At 40.8% G+C, this 22,613-nt stretch overlaps 1 protein-coding gene across 3 annotated transcripts in view; it reads right to left on the bottom strand.

Moving 5' to 3' along the window:
* Positions 1 to 13,108: 13,108 nt before the first annotated feature.
* LOC129325111 (veficolin-1-like) overlaps positions 13,109 to 22,613 on the bottom strand; it is a 28,440-nt gene continuing 18,935 nt past the window's right edge. For all 3 annotated transcript variants that reach the window (XM_054972653.1, XM_054972655.1, XM_054972654.1), the window contains 3 exons: positions 21,637 to 21,766; positions 18,667 to 18,801; positions 13,109 to 16,357 (listed from right to left, as the gene is read on the bottom strand). In XM_054972653.1, the coding sequence (XP_054828628.1) occupies positions 16,107 to 16,357; positions 18,667 to 18,801; positions 21,637 to 21,766 (516 nt within the window). In that variant the 3' untranslated portion in view covers positions 13,109 to 16,106. The remainder of the gene's footprint in view (positions 16,358 to 18,666; positions 18,802 to 21,636; positions 21,767 to 22,613) is intronic.

Genomic DNA, 22,613 nt, shown 5'->3' with positions numbered 1-22,613 from the left:
CAATCACCCGGATATCTATTGGAAGTCTAACTCTGCTAAAAATGAAAGGTCAAATAAATTCCTGACTTGTCTTGCTGACAACTTCATTTTTCAGAAAGTGGAGAGGGAAACAAGGGGTTCTGCTATCTTGGACCTGACCCTCACCAACAGGGAAGACCTGGTTGACGAGGTGAAAGTAGTGGGCACCCTGGGAGGCAGTGACCATGTAATCTTGGAATTTACAGTCTTGGGGAAGGGAAAAGCTGTACGTAGACAGACATATGAGCTGGACTTCAGGAAAGCAAATTTTAACAAACTGAAAGTTATGCTGGGTAGAATCCCATGGTCAGAAATACTTAAGGGAGTTCAAGAGGGGTGGGAGTTTCTTAAAGGGGAAATATTAAAGGCACAATCACAAACGATTCCTATGAGAAGGAAAAACAGGAGGAGCTTAAAGAAGCCAAGGTGGCGCCATAAACAGCTTTCTAATGAACTGAGAAATAAAGACTCATTTAGGAAATGGGACCTATAACCAAGGATGAATATAAACAAATAACCAGTGTTTGTAGGGAGAGTGTTGGAAAAGCTAAAGCTCAGTAGGAGCTTAGGCTAGCAAGAGATGCTAAAAAACAACAAAAATGAGTTCTTTGCTTATATTCAAAGTAAGAAAAAGAGCAAGGACATGGTAGGGACATGTCCCATTGCAGGGACAGGAAAGTAAAATGGTAACAGGCAATGAAGAGAGGGCAGAACTGCTCAATTCCTACTTTTCCTCAGTCTTCTCCTGTGAAGGAAATGGTGCTCAACATGGCAATAACAGAACACATGATAGGGGAAGGTTGGCATAGGGGTAGTACATAAAACATCTAGTTTCTTTAAAAGAAACTAAATCCTCAGGGCCAGATGAATTGCACCCAAGGATGCTAAAAGAACTCACAGATGTCATTTCTGAGCCTCTGTCCATCATTTTTGAGAATTCTTGGAGAATAAGTGAGGTGCCAGAAGATTGGAGGTGGGCAAATGTTGTCCCCATCTTCAAGAAGGGGAAAAAGCAGGATCCAGGTAACTACCAACCTGTCAGCTTGACATCTATACCTGGAAAGATTTTAGAACAAATCATCAAAAGTCAGTCCTTGAGCATTTAGAAAGGATGGCTGTGATTACTAAGAGCCAGCATGGATTTCTCAAGAACAAGTCATGTCAGACTAACCTTATCTCTTTTTTTGAGAATGTTACTACCTTGCTGAATCAGGGGAATGCTGTAGACATAGTTTATCTCAATTTCAGTAAGGCTTTTGATAAGGTTCCACATAATATCCTTGTTCACAAGTTGGTAAAATGTGGTTTGGATCCCATTTTTGTCAGGTGAATCTGCACCCAAAGAGTGCTTGTTAATGGTTCCTTGTCATCTTGGAGAAAAGGGATAAGCGAAGTGCCTCAGGGTTCAGTCCTGGGACCTGTTCTGTTCAATATTTTTATAAATAATTGTGATGAAGGAATAGAAAGAATGCTTATTAAATTTGCAGATGATACTAAATTGGGAGGGGTAGAGCCAGTTTGGGGCAATCTGTTTTTAGAAATTAGAAATGCATAAGGAGCAATCTACAAGCAATATGTCCCCTTGTTTTTATGCCTTATATATTACCATGATGCCCCTACTGCTGCCAAAGGAATTGTGGTGGTTCTCCCTATTTCCTTCTCCCACTCTGCTGCTATCTGCTGCTTCCCTTGAGCTTCATCTGTACTCTCAGTAGCTGTACTTCGAACCAGCCTGTCAAGAACAGGAACTGTATAAACAAAAGAATGAATGCCTGGAAGGCCAAAGTACAAGGCTGGCAGGGAAGCTCAAATATGGAATGCTCCCTTAACTCTTTACCTTGTAACTCCACCTGTAGTGGAATGAATCCCCCTCACCTTACTAGTGTTCTCACCTCTTTGGTACCTAACTTTCCATCCCCGGATAGGGCCATGATATGCTGGTATGGCCCTTTTATATACCCAGTGCAGCTTTACCTCTAAGAAGTCCTTCTAGGTCTGAGTATAGTTGTCTTGAACAGTTTTAAAGGGAGAAAAGGCAGGTGAAAACTTATGTGTGAGAGAGAGTGTGGAAATGTGTATTTTTTTCAACAATTACATGTATTTGGAAAGCAGAGCAATCGATGCATTAAATACTTAAATTGAGTTGATTTGAGGTATCAGAATGTTATCGGTTTTTAAAATCACATACTAGTGGTCCTCAAACCAGACTACCCATTCCCACTGAAAGTGTGGAGGGGAGGACCCTTAGCACATCTTTTACAATAGATTCATTGAAACTGGCAATTCATGACATTCTTGTTGCAAGCGCGAAGTGATTTTTTTGCAGAAGAATTATGCAGTTGACCAAGTTGCTGAGCAGGAAGGTTAATATATTTGTTTTATTATTTTGACTCATGTGAAGCAATCACCTAAAAGACACTCATTTTGCAAACAATCCTCATTAATGTTCCTAGTACAAAGAAAGTGTAGAAGACTCATCCGAGAAATAACAAAAGCTGTTAATAATACACAGTCTAGGTGGGTATCCAAGATAGGGCTGGCAATTTCTTTAGCCAAATAGAGTGATGAAGATCATGTAGGGATGCTTGAACTTCCATGTTTGGTTCACATCCTGATTGCTACTTATGTTCCACTGATTTATTAACAATTGTATTCAATCATACACACACAAAAACACGGTCAGCTTTCACGCATGCATGTTGTCTCTTACAGCTAGATGGCACTGCCAGATAGGCTTACTTCTTTGCTCAGAAACTAAATTTAACTCTACCATGAACATATTGGAAAATGAATTCATTTTCAAGTGGATGCTATGCTTCACTGTTCCCATTAATTATTGGTTATTATAGCTTTTAATATGTGAGGTTCGTTAGAGTTTTACACGTGTGATTTTGCAAAAGTCCATGGAAGCAGTAGTTTCCCACCATATAGTAGTCTGGATGCTTACCCCTCCCCCCTGTCACTTTTTAAAGGTATCTGACCTGTTGTTCTACTCCAGTTTCTGTTGCTGGTCAGTTTAGCCACATCAACCATTGCAAAAATATATATCTTTAATTTGCCACAAACTGCCTCACAAGTAGTTTGGAATGTTAACTGAGGAAATGAGCAAAACTGGGGATCAACCAGCTATATTTGCAACTATATGGAAATGTCTTTGATATGGATTGTACTAATCTCACTCTATGTAATCTGCCTTGAGTCTCAGTGAGAAAGGCGGACTATAAATAAACAAATAAACAAACAAACAAATAAATAAGACCGTTGAATTGGCTCACAACGAAAATCATAGCATCCCTTGACCCTGAATGGACAGAGGAAAACTCTGCATCAGTGGGGCTATGCCTGTACTTTCTTAAGCTACAGAGTATCATGTGGGATCCAGGGCTGCAAATGGCCGAACTGAGATATATTACGAGGTTTCACGCTGCCCTCTCTTGGGTTGAACTGGGAGTTAGGCTTTTTTCTCCCTGTAACTGTGTCTATCTTAACTTGGAAGGGCAGCCATGAAGGAACTAGAAAAGATCCTTAAGGATAAAGATAGCAAAGAGTCCAGTTGCATTTTTAAGACTAACCAACTTTATTGTAGCATAAACTTTCGAGAGCCACAGTTCTCTTCATCAGATAAGGATGTGTCACTGGAGTCCAAGATCAAGATAATCCACGCTGTGGTATTCCTCATTACTATGTATGGATGTGAGAGTTGGACACTGAAGAAAGCTGACAGGAAGAAGGTTGATTCATTTGAAATGTGGTGCTGGAGGAGAATCTAATGAATACCATGGATGGCCAAAAAGACAAATAATTGGGTTCTAGATCAAATCAAGGCTGAATTCTCCCTAGAAGCTAAAATGATGAGACTGAGGCTCTCATACTTTGGTCACATCATGAGAAGACAAGACTCTCTGGAAAAGACAATAATGGTAGGAAAAGTGGAAGGCAGTGGGAAAAGAGGAAGATCCAAAATGAGATGGCTTTACTCAATCAAGGCCATGCCCTCCAGTTTGCAAGATCTTAGCAGGCCTGTTAATGATAAGATGTTTTGGATGTTTTCAATTCATAAGGTTTCCATAAATCAGAAGGGACTTGACAGCACATAACACACACATCTCAACAAAACTATAGCAACCCATGCCCCTGCTACACACATACTGCATATGTTAATTAGCTTAGTACAAACAGTGAATTGTTCATACTTTTCCTGGTTAGATTTTTACTTAAAGCATTTAATGGACCCTTAATTCTACTTTTTTCTCCCTTCAAACCTCCTATATGAAATGAATGCATAGTGGATTCTCATCCTTGAAAGTATATGCTGGAATAACATTTTGCTAGCCTTTAAGGTGCCACAAAGACTCCTGTTTGTTTTTGCTGTGAAGTCTGTTGCTCAGGGAGAGGTGTGAAAACAATAGTAAGCAACTACCATACGTTCATCAGAGGCATTATTATCAATAGGTTGGAGGGGTGACTGCTGGTCTTCAGGACTGAGTCACAATGATTTGTGGTCTACTCAAAGGAGGTGCAGTGTTCCTGGAGTAGTGCGTTTAGGTGGTTTGCAGTGACAAAAATGTTTAAGTGGATAAAAAAAAGTCTATCTGTATGAAAAGGGGGTCACGAGTTGACAGGTTGAATAGCAACTGGAGAATAAAAATAAAATACCTCAAACCAATGAGATTAATGTAAAAAGAAACTGTGTCCCTCCAAAAGCAAATTTTACTGGAGCACATCCACCCCACATAGTATCTTGTACTTTGATGAGACAAACCCAGTATTCAGAGAAAGGAGGAGTATCCCAAGGATTTTACAGAAGCTTTGGAGAAAAATAATCATTCTGATTTCAGCTACAAGCATTTGTTTTGAATACGTGATTTGACCTTCCCTAAACTTGGTTTGTATAGCTTCCTATCTGAAGGTGCTTGCTTTAACGAACATTTATGATCTTTGATGGTTGGGCATACCCAGCATGTTTCAATGGGGGCTGAAGAAAAAAGGCTGGCGGTTTGTATGTGGTCAGCAGCACATGCCAGAAACAGTTTTGCTACTGGATAGCAAGAAGGAACCTTGGGGAGCTCCAAAAGATAAGCTGCTGCTGTTGAAGAACTGATTGATGCATTTTCAATAGCCGCACACTCTGTCCAGATACTCACCTGGTCCCTGTTGTTCACTCTGTATATTTATATAGAAGCAGGTATTACAAAAGCACTGTAAATCTATAGTACAAGGACATCTAAATTGTAAAAAGTTGCCCCTGAGCTTCCTTTTTCTTGAGGAAGGATAGAGCACAAATTAATACAAATTAATAATACAGGGGAAGAGGGGAAGGCTGTGTGAGAATGCGTAACAGTGTTGCTAGGAAGGAATATGCTGAAACTGTCAGCTGAAATGTCAGGTTCCTGTTTGCAATTGGTGAATAGGATGTGGGTTGAATTTGCAGGGTGTTTAAGAAACCTTGCTCTACTGTGAGCCCAACAGGTGAATATGCTATAATTTACACATTTACTCACATAACATTCATGTGTATTGGTTCTGGTTCCGGTTGAGCTGGGTATGGTATAGTGGCTGAGCTGCAGCGTTTTTTTCCCTTTCTTATTCACTAGAAAGGAGCTAGAGAGGAATTAGATGGGGAGTATTCCAGTTTGGAGTCTAAACTCCTTATTAGGATACCCCTTTAGCAGGCAGTCAATTATCTTTCTCCTCAGCAATGAGGCTGACAAAATTAGTCAGCAGGTATTTTCCCATCTAATTGATGGGCATACCCTCCTACAATCCTCTTTCTTACTCTAAGCAAGTTATAGTTGAAATACAGATCATTTTAATACAAACTTATTTTTTATCCTTGTCTTTATGTGACTGTGTTGTTACAGCCCTAATAGTGGCTGTGCTTCACCCTACTCTAATTAACATTCTTAGAGCTTATCAGCTTATCAGTATGCAGAAGGAAGAAGGAATGTAGCAGAGCCTCTCTATATTTGCCACAGGACAAAAATTTAGGAGTTAAGCTCAAAGCTTTGAGCAGTAAGTTTTTAAAAAATTTATTATTATTTTATTGAATTTTATTGATCTTTCTGATGGGGGAGCAAATATAGCCTGCTGACTTTTATATTAATCTTAACTTATGTTATATAATTTATTCACAATTGGTACTGTTAAGATGGTGGCAACTGATTAAATATTTTACTTGAAATATTTTAACTTGAAGCAAGCCAAAATGGGCTGTAAAAGCCTGAGCAGGTAGACTCCAGCTGAGATAACAACATCAAAGCAAAGATGGCTTGAATCTGTTTCCTCCCCACTCTAATAGATTTGATATATTGAATGCTAACATTTTTGTCTCTGAAATCAGCAGTGAAGCATCTAACCAAGAAAGGACAAACACTGATTTAAAACAAGGGAAGAAAACTGTAGATTCTTTTATTAACTATACTATTGAAAACATGATGGAAAAACCAAAGTCTGCCCTTAAGCTTAAAACAAAGGCAACACAAATTGATTTACCTGAGGCTTGTACATCCAAGTTTTCAGCAAGAAACTCCTTCTTGAGTTCCAACACAAAAGCTCAAGGAACTCAAGGTAGCTGTTGCTGTTGGTTAAATGATTGCACTTTATCAGCTGATTATAATGCTAGATTCCTATACATTGTTAGCAGCAGAAACTCAAAATATTTTTAGTATATTAAGGGCATTGAGTTAGAATTTAAATGCTTTGCAATCACTATATTCAAAGATAGTTACGAAGCCCAGTGTATTAACTAAAAAAGCCACACCCAATTTAGAGACTGGTAAACCAATAAACTTTTTCCAGTCTACAATGGATCTTTCCTTGGAATCTAATAAAATTTTAGTATGCATCGTCCCATATAATAACCAATATCTCTCTTGGAGAACCAAGTGGAGAGTTTGGGAGGCAGCCTAAACTGTCTATTAGGCTTACCAATAAGATTAATTGATTTTGTTTCCCTGAAGCATGAAAGGGTTATTCTTACTTTTCATTCTGCAAATCTTCCTAGGCAAATCTTTGCTTTAAAATGGCTTCTTGCCCAGTATGGTGTTTTTTCCACTCGTGTTTTTAAAGATAATCAAAAGAGGCCTCTCAATTTAAACCATCCCTATACTATATCAGCTTCAGGAAAACACAGCAGGAAAACAGATCATTAAAGACAATAGCTTTAATCTCCCAAGATTATCCACAACCTTGGACTTAAATCTTGCAGGTGGAGCAAGATTCCCTAGTATTGAAACTAGGGTTACTTAAAAATAAAATATCACAGCTGAATCAAATAAAAAGGGATGAGCAACTAATATCTTCTAGCAATTTTTCAACAATGATCAAGATTGGGGGAAACAAATATAATAAAGAAAGCCATTTGTCTTCAAAAGATCAAATAGATCAAATATCAACCCTTTGGTTGATATTTTAAAAGTACCACTGACAATCCATACTCGACCTTTTTTATAATATAAATTTTTATTGGTTATTTTAAAGAAGAAAAAGAACTTTTTAGTATTAGATTCGTGTACAAGAAAGTCATTGTATAGTCAATGTTTCAAAAATTTTACAATATAGACATCAATCCATAGAGAAAAAGAAAACTGAATACCGAGCATCCCCCCCCTTTTCCCCTTTATACCTTCAGTCATCCATTTGGATCTCTGCAATCTTTTTTTAAAATTTCTTACAGTTATTTATGTTCCAAGTGAGCATCTTCTTAAGGCACATTTCAATCCTTTATTTTTTAAGCCTAGGGTACTAATCCCTTAATCATTCCAGAGGCAGAACAGAGAAAAGAAAAGTGCAGGGAAAAAAGAGTAAACAACTATATCTTTATATTTCTATTACTAGTCCGATTATTTGTATATATCATTAACAAAATAATTTTCTTAAAGGAGGGGAGCGTAGAAAGAGATTTTTGTACCAGCCTACCCTCTATCTTTCATCTGTCATAAACTCAAGCCATCTAGAAATACTTGTATTTTCATTATGGAAAGGCAAGGGAAAAAAGGAGTGTACAGGTAGACTTAGCTTAACCACTAATTTGAATTTTTTTAAACAAAAATTAGAAAATTTATGATATTTCCTCTACCTCCCTAGTATTTCCCCTGTTAAACCTAAAAAGCTATCTTAATTTTTAATTAAAGGGAAGAAATGAAATCTAAAAAGGGATCTAAGAAATAAGAGTGAGAGTAGAAGATTCTAAAGACCTATTTGGCACACTCTTTCTAGTCCATTAACAACACCTAAACAGTGTCTGGCATATTAAAAAGAAAGAAACACATAAAATTGCATTAGGTCTATGTTTAACTTCATAAAGCAGGAAGGGGCATATGAGACCTAGTTTCTTTCCCTATTCTCTGAATTTTTATATCAGAACAATTTAAATCAAATTCAGAACATGGACATTTAAAATTGCAATCTGTCCCATATACCATCCTTATTCATTAACAAATTATTTTCTTAAAGGAGAAAGGTATAGAAAAAGATTTTTGTACCAGCCTACCCTCGATCTTTCATCTATCAAAAATCCAAGCCAACTAGGAATACTTGTATTTTCATTATAGAAAGGCACGAAAAAAAGGATTATACAGGTAGACTTAGCACAAGTTTAAGTTTTAAAAAATTAGGAGATCTATAAGGTTGCTTGCCTGGCCAATGGTCAGAGGCTGCCTGACCGTTGTCTGACATGTTAAAAAGAAAGAAACATATAAGCCTGCATTAGGTCTATATTTGGCTTCATAAAGCAGAAAAAGACATATGAGACCTAATTTCTTTCCCTATTCTCTGAATTTTTGTATCAAAACAGTTTAAATCAAATTCAGAACATGGACATTTAAATATCGCAATATATCCCATATACAATCCTTATTTGTCAAAACCCCAGGATCATAATCTAAGTATCATCTTGTTTCTTCTTCTTTCTCACTCTAAAGTAGTATTGGAACTCTTTCTTTCCGATGATCCGCCATAAACAGCTCTTTTTGCCTTCCAACCATTTCTGCGAGGTGTCGGTGAATACGTTGTAATGTCTCTGTCTTTCTTGACTGAAGTGCGTTGTATGCTTCTTACTTCTTCCAGAAGTAATGCAGTAAATCTCTTCCTCCCAGCTTCCTTTCTATGCTCCTCCCTCTTTTTTCTGCTTTTCGTACTTGCACAAAAGAGGACTGGTTCTTTCTTCTATTTTGCTGAGAGTACATTTTATCACTCCACTCTGATTTTCTTTCAAATAAATCTGTCCCCTCAAGGTTTTCTTCTAACTTGGCATCTTGCACGGTGCCCTTGTTTGTTTTCAATCCAAGTGTCTCATCTGCTTTTCTTAGTACGTCATCCATCAACTTAGAGATTTGTTGCAGCTTTGAAACTCTCTTCAAGAAGCGCCATTTTGTTGACTCACTTAGAAATGCTCAATCAAAGATCTCATAAAACTGGTAAAAAAACTCCTTTTGCTCTTACTGTTTGTAGCTCTGGAATTTTTTTGCTCTCCAGCTCTCCGTCCCAGGAGACTCCTCCTTGCAATCACTCTCCAGTGTCAGTCCCCCGGTTCATTAAACGGCTGCCTCTCCAGGGGATAATAAAACCCCCCTCATCAAGCTGGTTAGCCCTCGTAAAGCCATAAACAATTCTCTCACTTGGAGAGATGTCAAGTAGAATCCTTTTTTGGTCATTCAGTTGTCTTTATTTCTGTCTTGTCAGGAATCTTTGCTTTATTTTCGCTTATTTCAAAATCTTAGGATTCATAGCTTGAGAGCCATTAAGGCTTTTTCCACGGTCCTTGCCTTCTAGCCAGTGTGGGGGCACCACAGGGGGTTGCCAGTCCCCTTAAGCTCCTCCACCTTGCTCTGGCCTGCCCCCCTCTCTGTGTGGGGGGGGGGTCTTGGGGGCCCAAATCCTCAAGTCCCAAGGGGTCAGGAAGATCACAGCACTGAGCTCGTAACTCAGCTGCCGGGACAGCACCACGCCGTTCCGGAAGTCCAGAAGTCACAATCCATACTCAACCTTAAGTGTCACTAGCAACTTCCCAACATAATCAAAAAGAGATTTCATCCATACAAGTTCAGTCCGCTCCATTAACCTCTAAAGTCAGATTTTCAAATGTTGTAGTTGCTAGAGAGTTATGATTTTGTTTTAGAACTGATCAGTTAAAGAACCCTTTTGAATTTGGCCCATTGTTGAGTTGGAATATTGCTGGGCTTAAGAGACCCTTCAAGATCTGTAAATTCTACCTTATTTTAAGATTTGATTGTTTGATGATCCAGGAGATGTGGGCTCTAGAAGATATCTCCCTAACAGGTTTTATTTCCTATTTTATAAGTGCTCAGAGAACTAAAGGGTGTCCTAGTGGTGGTACATAAACACACAGGTGTCTCAGAAATTCAACTAACAAAAGTTGATCTCTTCTGCTCCCAATAATGCCATTGCTATTCAGTTAATAGTTAATAAGAAATTGGTGAACCTCATTAACATATATCTTTTTCCTCGAGCTACAGAAGGAGAAATAGATGATCAATGGGACTTAGAATGCTATATACTGAACTTGCAATTAAATCATCCTGGCACAATGTTCATTCTTGCTGGAGATTTTAACTCAGGCTGCTGACCCAGGGCCTAACCATGTGATTAGGAGTGTGAGCTCCTCATCGGGCCGCCAACTTCATATCCCTAGTAGCAACTTGGAACATTGCCTTCCAAAGTAAGTAGTCATCTGGGTGATCAGAGAACTTCTGGATGCTCCGCTCAGCGAGGTCTCGTCAGGCCCATCGGGGCATTGCACACATTCCGAGATCCCAGGTAGGGCTGTTGTGGGGAAGCTGCTGTGGAGCAGCAAGAGTTGGAGCGGTAGGCTGTTGCAGACAACAGGAACTGGAACAGCAAGTTGTTGCACAGCAGAAACTGGAGCGGTAGGTTGAAGTGTAGCAGCAGGTTGAAGCAGAACAGGAACTGAAGCAGCAGGTAGATGCAGAGCAGAAACTGAAGCAGAAGGTTGAAGTGTAGCAGCAGGCTGAAGCGGAGAAGGAGCTGGAGCAGCAGGTTCTGTGGGCAAAGGTGGTTGGAATTCTGAAGCAGCTGGGTTTAACCCCAGAAGGTTATGTATGGAGGCCCTCTGTTTCTCTACATAGGTCCAAATCCACTGGGACATGTCTACTTCCTCTAGATCTGGCATGCTGAGATCTGGATCCAAATCCTGGCAACCATCTTCAAGAATTCTGGCCTGAGCAAGCAATTCTGCGGCTTCAGCTTCTTTTAGGAGCATTTCTATCTTCGTATCCTGCTCTTCTTGCTCCAACTGTATCCTGATAGCTTCTATACGTAGCATGGCTGTCTCTCTCCTAAGGTCCTGTTCCTTTTTGGCAAACTTGGCTCTCTTGGCCGCAGCATCAGCTTCAGCTTTTGCCTTGATGATCTCCATGCAGCTGACGCATGATGACTTGCTGAGTTTGGCTGAGGAAGCCTTAGAAGACGTGTGGCATGCTGGAGGCACAGTCAGATGAGTGAGATCTCTGGATGCAGCAGCTCCAGCTTGTTGCTCAGAGTTGACTGAGCTGAAGATATGCGCTTCTTCTGCTTTGATGAGGTCCTCCAGGCTTGTCATGGTGGTCTCAACAAGGCTTTCCTGCCCATTGTATACATCCTGTAGATATTGCCTTTCCTTCCACGCCTCAGTAGTGTTCAGCTGGTCTAGGATGCTGAAGATGCAGTCTTGAAGTGCTTTCCAGGCTAGGTACTAGGCAGTTAAATGGGTTCGTGCAGCATCTACCTCATCCAATCCCGACACCTTGGCAACGCTGTCCAGGACTCTCTTCACTTTAAGCCAGGCCTTCTCGGCTTTCAGATACAGTTCAGCCTTCTTATTGGACAAATGTTCACACATCCGGGGTGAAGGATTTTTTTCTCAAGTCTGAAGCACAGGCTTTGCTTCTATGTAACCAGTTGTGGTTGAAGCAGACGTGTCACCAGAGGGGACTAGTGTCATCTCATCGGGAGTGATGACTGCAGTAGAATCAGGGAGGTGTCCCAAGGAATCTTCCATTTTTGGCTGTAAATTAGTAAGAACTGCAAGGAAAAACTGTGATGCCGTATAAATCCACTGGGTGGCGCAGTCACAGTGGCTGTATGACTGAGGGTTGCTATGCAGAAGGCAATTAGATGCGATTGTGAGAGTTGGCCACTAGAGAGTGCTGCACTCAGGGATCTCTTCCAAACTTCCAGTGCACTGGCTGTGCACTAAGGGAGCTGTGGCTAGGCTTTTTCCTCAAGCGCAGGGCTGATTGGAGGGTGGCGCCGTGCCAGCATTTATCCAAATAGAGGCTTGTAGTGAGTGCATGCTGAGAGAGTTGGAAGGAGGGGAAGAGGCTGTGTGCAATAGCTTGAAGGCATGAGATGAACAGTTAGCATTTGCAGAACAAAGGCACCTAGGTTGCAGGCTTGTTTAAATCATGGCAGAGATTGCTTGGAGCTGACACTTGCAAGGGGGTGAAACTTTTGCATGCATATTTCTCTGCCGTTTGCTTGAAGGGTAAAGTATGCAGTACTTCAATTGGGAGGGATTCAGTTTTCCTTTTGCAAGATGCTCTTCTTTCTGGATTGCAGGGCAGACAGGCAAGAGCAATCTTTCCCTTTTCCTTTACAGGACAAACATGCAAGATTCCCTTTTCACTAGCAGGGCAGATAAGCAAGAAAATCTCCTCTTTTTTCTACTATTCCAACGCGAGGAGGGAATCCCAACCCTTTGTCGTCAAGTGTCAATGCACATGCACGGGTTACAAACTTAAATGGTTTTTATTCAACTTCTTCATACACTTAAGGAATCTCTACTCACAGATAGATAATAGATTTTAAGTTTATAACAATATTTTTGAAGTTAATAGATAGGGCTTAGTTGAATAAAAGAGTAAGTAAACATGAGATGAGTTACAGGAAAAGGGGACAGATTGGGAATATGTATTGTCGAAGGCTTTCACGGCCGGAGAATGATGGTTGTTGTGGGTTTTCCGGGCTGTATTGCCGTGGTCTTGGCATTGTAGTTCCTGACGTTTCGCCAGCAGCTGTGGCTGGCATCTTCAGAGGTGTAGCACCAAAAGACAGAGATCTCTTAGTGTCACAGTCTCACTGCCAGCCACAGCTGCTGGTGAAACGTCAGGAACTACAATGCCAAGACCACGGCAATACAGCCCGGAAAACCCACAACAACCAAGATTGGGAATAGATTAGGATATAGGGTTGGAAAGCTGTTGGAAGTCCTGGAAAAAGGGGGGAGGGAAAGGGTGGGGGAAAAGGATAATGAGATGTTATTTGAAAGTTGTATATTAATATTCTCACCTAATAAAAATTCTTTTTTTAAAAAAAGGAATCTCTACTCACAGTTCTTACTAAATAACGAAAGGAGAGAGTGCATCTTTCATGCATAAAGGTGCTTGGTGGAACTTTGTAGACCCAGTGAATGTGGTGGAAAAAAGAGATGACTTGCTCCTCTCCCTGCCAAGGTGTGACTGAACAAAGGAGGAAATGGCCCCAACAAGTTTTGGTGGGCTCTGAATGCCATAGGAATTGAAACCTGTGGGGTAAGGCACTACAACTCCCAAGATGCACTTCTCTTAAAACTATAGGCATATATTCTAGTCTAGTACATACTGAGTAATATATTCAGCTTGCTGCTGGAACAGTACAAGTAGTGTCACCTGTAAACCTGAGGTGTGGACTGTTAAAGCACTCAATTAATTAGATCTTTCTACTCACTGGATTTCAAAAGATCCTGGTATAAACTATTCATGGATCACGATATCAATTTTTGTGGTTAATTTAGGCTTTAGAATCCTAAATGGTGACCCTCTAGTCAATTTGGATGGAAAGTTTACATATTGCTTAAATAAAGGGGCGAGTATAATAGATTTTATGATTTTCAAACATAATGTAGATCGCATAAGGAGACTCTTAGCTGGGGTCCTCCTTGCCATTAACCATTACCTTTTTCATCTCTCTCTTTTCCCTAGTATTTCTTTAAAGTTTAAAGGAAATAAATCCACAACTGTTACAGTTCATAAAAACTGGAATTCTCAAATGGTCAGAGACTGCCAGAAAATACCTGGGTCCAAAGAAGCTAAAGCACTATGAACCTCAATTATTTAATCTGATAATATGGAAAACTGCTGAAAAGTTAGATCAATTGGTTGGCCTTTTCTCTTCCGCTTTAGCAAAGCCAATTAAGAAATGTAGAATGTCAGCAAAAAGTATCTTGTTTGATAATGATCGCTGATTTTATAAGCTAGAGCTTAAAAAAAGCCTACACTGCATGTAGGAAGTCTGGAACTTTAGAAAGAAGAAGGCTATTTCTTCTTTTGAAACATCGTTATGAGAACCTAATCAAGCAAAAAGAGAGAACATGCAGAAGCAGGTTACTTCGGACTTTTAAAACTACTTAAAGAAAAAAAACCCAAGGGAGCCAATTAGCAAGAATTTAGATATTTTCAGCGAGGTAAAATATCAGATTCTATCTCATTGTCCACTTGGGAATGCTACTTTGAAGATATGTTTAAAGACACTGTGAGAGGCCCCACCTCTTCTTTCAGCATTGATATTGCACAGTTACCCGATTGGTCTCCGGTGTCCCCAAGAGAAGTTCTAGCTATAATTAGACAAATGAAAACTGGAAAGATTCCTGGGTATGACTTTCTCCCAGTTGAACTCTGCCTTTTTAATGATTAAACTAAAAGAACCGATGGAAGAATACAACATAATTCAGCAAGAGCAGTTTGGCTTTCGAATAGGTTGTAAATGTGTACAACGCTGATTCTATCAACCCTTGTCAATAAATATATTAAAGCTAACGGAGAATCTATATTTGCTGCCATTGTTGATTTTTGAGCAGCTTTTGATTCAACACCTCACACTTGTTTATGGGAAAAGTTGAATTCCACCTCTATTCCTAAGTGGCTACTGGCCCTGATTAAGAATGTATATACGGGAATGTTCTACAGTTAAAAATCTCCAATATGAATTTGTCTCTGAGATTAAAGATTTTGCTATCAAGCAAGATGAAAAAGTGTACATGTGATCTAGCCATATTTATCTATGGAGCTATAAATTACATATTTATACTTTACTGTATGGCTTGTAGGCTGTTAAGTTACAAGGGAAAGTAAAGGAACAATAATATTCATGTATGCAGCATATTAAGGAATTAAGTCTTTCTCATTAAGCATTTAAAACATTCTGAAAATCATTTCATCCATTTTGAGATCAAAAAGGTTGAGTCTGAGAATGTAGTTCAAAAGATACTCAGTGAACCCACAGCAGAAAATTCAACATTCATATAGAACAACTCTCTCAAGAAAGTGAGCCAAGCTTCATGACAGCTATTTAATCCACAGGACAGTATTCAAAGCTCACGTGAAGCAGCTGAAGCCTCAAGAAAGGGAGCCAATATACAGAGCAATTGAATCCATAGCATAAAGAAATCAAATCCTTTGTGAACATTTATGAGTACACATATAAAACTCTTTCCTGGGAGTAAGCCCTACTGAGTATCAGATTCCTTCTTCCCTTTGACCTTCTGAGTGATTCTCTTTCTATTTTGTGGGAGGGCTCCTCAGACCAGAAGACGAGAGCTATCACTTCAACCATTTTCTTACTAATACTCCATACCTGCCCATATCAGTTTAATTTCACCCCTAACCCCAAAGAAAGGGAGTTTTATAAATGCAGAAGAGCCATCCTTTCTTGTCCTAAGAAACCCCTTGTCATAGGCAAGGAAGAGGCCATCTTTCCATCATCTTTCTTTGTTTTCCCAATGCATATTGTTAATCCTTCCAGGAGGACTCACCTTTCATTTGACTGCTATCAAAATTTAACTGTTGTCACACCTTCCCATGGAAAAAAAGGATGGTCAACTTCTGAAGATGAAATAGATCCTAAACATACTCCTTGAAGTTAGACTTAGTTGGGAAAAAGGAGTCTCAAAATGGCCCTTTTCATTAAGTGAAACTGTACTATAAATGCCTATCTTGAGTTATTGCTTTGTCACGCTTAGAATTCATATGGAACCTTATGTGCTAGTAAATTCCTGGAGGAGATCGTGGCCATACAGAGCGAAGTGCTAGTTTCACTTACTGTGGTCTAATTTTCATATCTGAATATTTATAAGAATAATGGTGACCCTTCCCAGCAGCCCAGTTGATGCCATTGGCATAAGAAGTGTGTTCGCCTTTGAGGTACAGACCATTCAGGTTTGAAGAGTGACAGACACTGTACCACCAGGCACCCTTGTAGGACACAGCACAGCTTCCTTTGTCATGGATATCATTATCCCTATCCAGTGTAGAGAAGTTCATGCCATTATGTGATGAGAAGGAATCACCTGAAGGGAGAAAAGAGCAGAGGAGGGAAATATGACAAACGGAACAACATATTCTCCTCTCTACTCAAATTTTATGGGGGAAACTTCCCTTTTTTGTCTTAGAGAAAATAGCAAATGCATTTACAGGCTGTTCTCTAACACTTTTGTGAACATAATAGATAGATCTGTGCCATACATTGGGGCAGTAGAGGCTAAAATGGAAACAACAGATGCCAAGGGGGTGAGTGTGAGCACCCTTTAGTTTACCTAAAACAAAATCCCAGGAGAGCTCTAAACAGGAACATTAGATTCTGACAAATCATTGCATGAGAGACAGATTGCACCAGCTCTACACAGCTTTAAATAGTATGTAATGTGTGACCCTTCCAACCCTTTCTGTCCTGTAAGCGGTTCAGATGAGAAGGGTTGGCTACACCTGGGCCCTGCCCTATTCATTTCAATGGGCTCAATGGCTCCAAGGGATTATAGCATGTTGACTGCAAACTGTGTATTCTCTTTCTGCTGTCTGCATCTATTGCTGTTGCTTTTCATCTCATCATGTAAAAACTATGTATTTCCCACTCCTTGATCTCTGTGTGTACACTATGTGTGATTGTATGCGTATATACACGCATGTATCTCTCTAACAGACCATATCATTTATCAGATGAAGTAAGTTCTTGCAAATGAAATCTCATGCTGCATAATTAGTGAGGGATGTTGCTCCAGTATTATGGGGCACATACAGCCCTCCCCTGACAGCAGTTCTTCTTGTGTGGAAAGGCTGCTCATGGGTGTGTGGCAGTGGCAGGGGAGTCTCATGGGCACAGTACAGTGCATGGGAGGGGAAAGGAGAATTCTGCAGGAATATTTGCCTTGTTGGTAAGGGGTGAGGAACTTAGTGGGGATGGGATTTACTACATGACTGAGCTTTCCTCAGAGGTTTCCCAATCCCTCCATCATTTTAATTTCTCTTTTCCAGATGTCCAACAGGACGCTTTCAGTCTTGAAACCATCCTTAATCTTTATTTTATTAAAGCTTTCTATTAAAGCTTTCCCTATACCCTAAGGCAGCTTACAAATTCCTTACAAAAATGTCTGTAGCCTACATTCCATCAAAAGCCCTAGCAAAAAGAGTAGCATTTCAGCACCTACTAAAAAGTGCCCCCCCGCACTGCCTCAGGGAGCCAGCTCCACAAGATGGGAGCTATGATAGAAGTGGCATAGGCTCTAGTTGATGCCAAGTAGCTACTTAAGATTCACCCAAAGTACAAGTTCTTTCTTTTAATCCCTGTCTTTCCAGGCAAAGTTAGTTCTGCTAATCTGTATTAATTCTGCCAGAGTGATGTTGTTGGTTGGCTCTTAGCTGTCTTTATTTCAACTGATGGTTTTTATGTGTTACTATTAGTTGCCTCATGGGCATTCTAGGCCAAAAAGTGGCACAGAAATAAAATAATGATATGATAATAAATATCAAGGTAATATGCAGCCTATATTTTCTTTGCAATGTTGTAAGATCATGATTTATTTGAATATGATTTTAAAAGCATAATAGTTATGCTATTTGTATATCAAAATGTATGTTTAAAATTACATGTATCAAATATTTTTTTTAATGTAAAATAAATATTCTAAGTTTGGAATGCTTTGCCTGCATTAAGAAAATATTAAAATATTAGGAGCATTTTAATTTATAAAAAAGATGGCTATGGGATTATACAGGAGCCTAAAATAAAATTGTGTACAGAATATAGGTTACATCCAGAAGTCATTTTGTGCCAGGAGAAGGGGGTGAGTTTTCATGATTCCCGCTCCTGTCAACTTAGCCCCTCCTCCTCAGTATTGCTCCTGAACTACGGGGATCCTTGGGAACAATGTGTATGTGCAGGTCTGAACTGGAAAGGTAAAAACCCACTGAAGAGAGATTTTTTCTCTCACTTCTGACATTAGTACTCATGGATCACCAATGAAGATGCTTTGCAGCAGGTTCAAACCATATAAGAAAGAATTTCTTAACACAAAAGTAATTATCGTAAGGAACTCACTATCATACGACGTGACTATGTATGGCCACAACCACAGGGTTTTTTTTTAAAGGAACACAACTCCATACAGAAGAAACCTATCAATGGCTGTTAGCTGGGATACCTATGTGGAGTGTCTCCATGCTCAGAAGCAGCATATCTCTAATTATCAGATGCTGGGGACAGAAAACAAGAGATGTTTATCACTTCCATATCCTGCCTGAGACCTTCCAGCCGGGCAGTCGTTATATTCTTATTCCACCTTAAAACAAATTCCCCCAAACAGAATTTCTCAGTGTAACTCACCCATGTTGCCACCTAAGTAGGATCCCACTGCTAGTTGGTAGTTTTCCTCCTCACTCAAGATTCGGAAACTGGTATACGCAGCATAAGTGTTAGTGTCATTGAAGTCCCTTGTGTCAATCCGTAGCTGCTGTACTCCTAATTGTCAAAAGAATAAAAGGTATGAGGGGAGGAGCATGGCTTGAAAAAATCTTGAACTGACCTATGTTTAGGGCGATGGTGTCCCAGGGGACTCTCATTCCAGGGGTACCTGGATCAGTCTGGGGTTGTGAGCCATTTGAGTCCAAGGACATAGTGAGAGGAAATGAAAAGGAATGGGTTATTTATTCTCTTTAGTGTTCCTATATTGGATGTTTGGCTGTTGCACAGCAACAAATATATGATGACAAAGCTGAAAGAAGCCATTGATATGACCCGTACCTAGGTCATGGGGTGACAGATGTGGGACCCCAGCTCCCAACCCTTGATGGCATGGCGCTACAACTGTCATTGATGGTGAAGAGTCTGGATCCTGGATGCCACACTTTCTATGAAGGCCCAAGTCACAGCTGTTGCCAGATCTGCCTTCTTCCATCTTTGACAGGTCAGGCAATTGGCACCCTATCTCTCGCCCCAGCCAGGACCTGGCGTCAGTAATCCATGTGATGGTCACCTCCAGGTTGGATGTTGGGCTGCCATTGGGCCTGATTCAGAAGTTACAACTGGTCCAGAATGCAGCAGCACACATTGTTACTGGGACGCCAATTTGGGCACATATCCATCCTGTACCATGCCAGCTGCACTGGCTCCCAGTTCAATTTTGGAGCCAGTTCAAGGTGTTGCTTATAGTGTTTAATGCTCTTCACAGACTGGGACCTGAATACCTGCGGGACCGCCTCTTCCACTATGTCCCCCACAGAGCCTTGTGCTCTGTGGATAAGCAGCTTCTGGTGGTCCCTGGCCCATGGGACATTAGTTTGGCCTCGACCAGGGCCAGGGTCTTTTTGGCTCTGGCCCCAGCATGGTGGAACATTGCTGACTGAGACCTGTTACAGTTCCACAGGGCTTGTAAAACGGAGATGTTCCACTAGGCCTTTGGTTGAGAGCCAGCAAATTGTCACTTGCCTTCCCCGCCCCCATGTATTCCATTGCTGGCTGCCCCAGGCTTACATCATAGCTGTATCCATGTTTTTTAGTAATCTAATGTAGCCTGGACTGTTTATGGTGCCAGTATTTTGTATTGTGCTGTACTGAGTTTTAAATATTTTTTTAGATAATTGTTGATGATTTTAATGTTATGTTTCCTTGTTAGCTGCCCTGAGCCTGTTCGTGAGGAGTACAGGGTATAAATATGATATATAAATATATGAATAAATAAATATCAGGAACATTTTGCACAGATAGACAAATTGTGTATTTTATACTTTGGCTGATTCCGCACGGCTTACCTGAAGCCGGGACATTGCGGAACATGCTGGAAAAAACGCAGAAGATCGCGTTTTCTTGCGCGAGTTTTGCACGATGTTGCGCAAAACTCATGTGAGAAAACGCCATCTCCCGTGGTTTTTCCGGCATGTTCCGCAACGTCCCGGCTTCAGGTAAGCCGTGCGGAATCAGACTTTATTCCCACAAACTCCAGTTCAGCAGAATTTGGTCCACAGCTGCATGTAATGAATGGGGCAGGAAGGAGATTGCTTTCCTAAGAATCTCTTTCTCACTCACTTTAAAACAGAATAATATAGTAGTCTTCAGATAGGAAAGAGATACAATTTCTGTTCTGTGTTACTTTATAAAAATGCATGGTAGGCACTGTGTCCCTTGTATAACCACAAATGGCACCTCTGAGACAACTTCCAGGCAGGCCCGGTGCCAGATTTTTTGGCACCTGAGGCCAGATACCTGCACCCAGGGGCAGCTTCAGGGGTGTTGCTGCCCGCACACCCAGACTGCATGATGTCACTGCGCGTGACATCATCACTCAGGGCATACTGCTGTGAGCCGGCCACCCCATTGGCGAGGCAGGCAGCTGGGATGGTGCATGGATGGCCTCCCACCCTCCCACCCAGTTGCTCTGCACCACCCCGGCCACTTGCCATGTCTGGCTGGCCTGCAACTGAGTGTGAGGGCTGGGAGGCTGTCTGCTCAGTTGCCCCTGAGCACCTACAGGCCAGGCACAGCAGGCGGCCGGGGCAGCACATGGGAGCAGCTTCCCAGTCCTCCCGTTCAGCTGCCAGTGCTGCGGTGTGCCCCTGCCCCTGCCCCCAGTCAGTATTCAAGGCGGCTGCCAGCACCGCCTCAATGGACGCGCCAGCCCTGCTTCTAAGCTACTAAGAAAAATAAGGTTGCCTGATGTTCTTGAATTTGACTGTGAATCTGAAAATGCATTTTAATGCTAAAAAAAATTGGAAATTTAATCTAATGGTTAGTAGTGAGTAGAACACTTACTTTGTCTTCCTGCGGGGTGGCATTATGACATATTAAAAGGCAGAATCTCTATGGGCCAATTCTAATCCTTGCTACAAAGTAGTGAAATAAAATGTATCCCAGTGCAATATTTATCTTAGTCCTGCAGCTAACTTTCCTCACCAGTTCTACATAGGGTTGCCAGTCTCCAGGTGGTGGCTGGAGATCTCCTGGAATTACAACTGATCTCCAGGTGACAGAGATCAGTTTCCCTGGAGAAAATGGCCACCTTAAAAAGTGGACTCTATGGTATTATAGCCAGCTGAAGTTCCTCCCCTTCCCAAACCCTGCCCTTTCCAGGCTCCACCTCCAAATCTACAGGAATTTCCCAACTGGGAGCTGGCAACCCTAGTTCTACAGTTAACCCTGCAGTACCAGCATTCCAGAGTTTCCATAGATAAGATTCCATGGGCAAATATGAGGTACAGAGAACCATTCCAGGAAGCCACGTCTTCCTTGGAAATTCACAGTTGCTTCTTCGGTTCCCCAGGGATGCAACGGCATTGAATAGAAATGGAAACACTGTTTTACCAGAATTTGTGAGAAGATGGATTTTATCATTGCCCAGCCAGAATTCTGAAGCTTGGTTCCCAAATCCTTTCTTGTAGGCCTGCCAGCCACGGTAGAAATTCACTGATCCATCCTGCCGCCTCTGGAATACCTGTGGCAGAAGGAGGTTACATCACAGTACTCCAGTAAAGGGCAAGCAGCTGCTCTAGTCTATACTGATGTGTGTGGGGGTCTTTCAGGCTGATTCAATGAATTCCAAACAGATCTCACACAGTACCAAGGTGCATTGTGATTGCTACTTGCCCAGTTCATCTTGAGGGACTGCATATCAGGCCTTCTGTACAAAAGTAGTAGAAGACTCCCCATATTGACAATGGATTCTGAAGTACAGATTTGCAGATGTATCTCTTTAATGGATTGAGACTGGTACTTCTGAATACAGCAGTCTCCTACTGGGGATTGGGTTTTTCTTATCTAATTTCTTCTTGTAGCAGACTTGGGCATGTCTGCACTACTAACTTATACCAATATTGTACCATTCTCACTAGCAAGGCTCCCCCCCCCCGCAAATTCTCCCCAGTGCAGATTTTTTTGGGATCCTCTGACAGATGGTTGAAAGGGCCTTTTTTCAGCTGTATCCTAGCATAGTTAATTTAAATTGGTCAGGTTCTAGGACTAGGAAGGCTGGAATTATGTAAGATTTTACTTAAGGTAAGGATATTTAACGTGATCCTGAGGCATTTCTTGATGGGGGTGGTGGTGGTTCCTAAGGTGGTGTGGCAAGGTAATTTATTATTTATTTATTTAAAATATTTTCTGTGCTGCTTTCCCACCCAAATAGAGTTAGCAAGGTGATGAGCATTAAATCATTAAAACATTTCAACATTAAAAACATTTAAAATAAAGTAGATATACAATAAATCAATAAAAACCTATAAACACATACAACACTAAAACCATGGAGGAAGTCTAATAACACTTATTGGAGGTATGCCAAA

This window comes from Eublepharis macularius, chromosome 2 (assembly GCF_028583425.1).
Source record: "Eublepharis macularius isolate TG4126 chromosome 2, MPM_Emac_v1.0, whole genome shotgun sequence".
Lineage (NCBI taxonomy): Eukaryota > Metazoa > Chordata > Lepidosauria > Squamata > Eublepharidae > Eublepharis > Eublepharis macularius.
The sequence above is the reverse complement of the archived record's forward strand: the minus strand, read 5'-3'. Positions and strand labels throughout refer to the sequence as shown.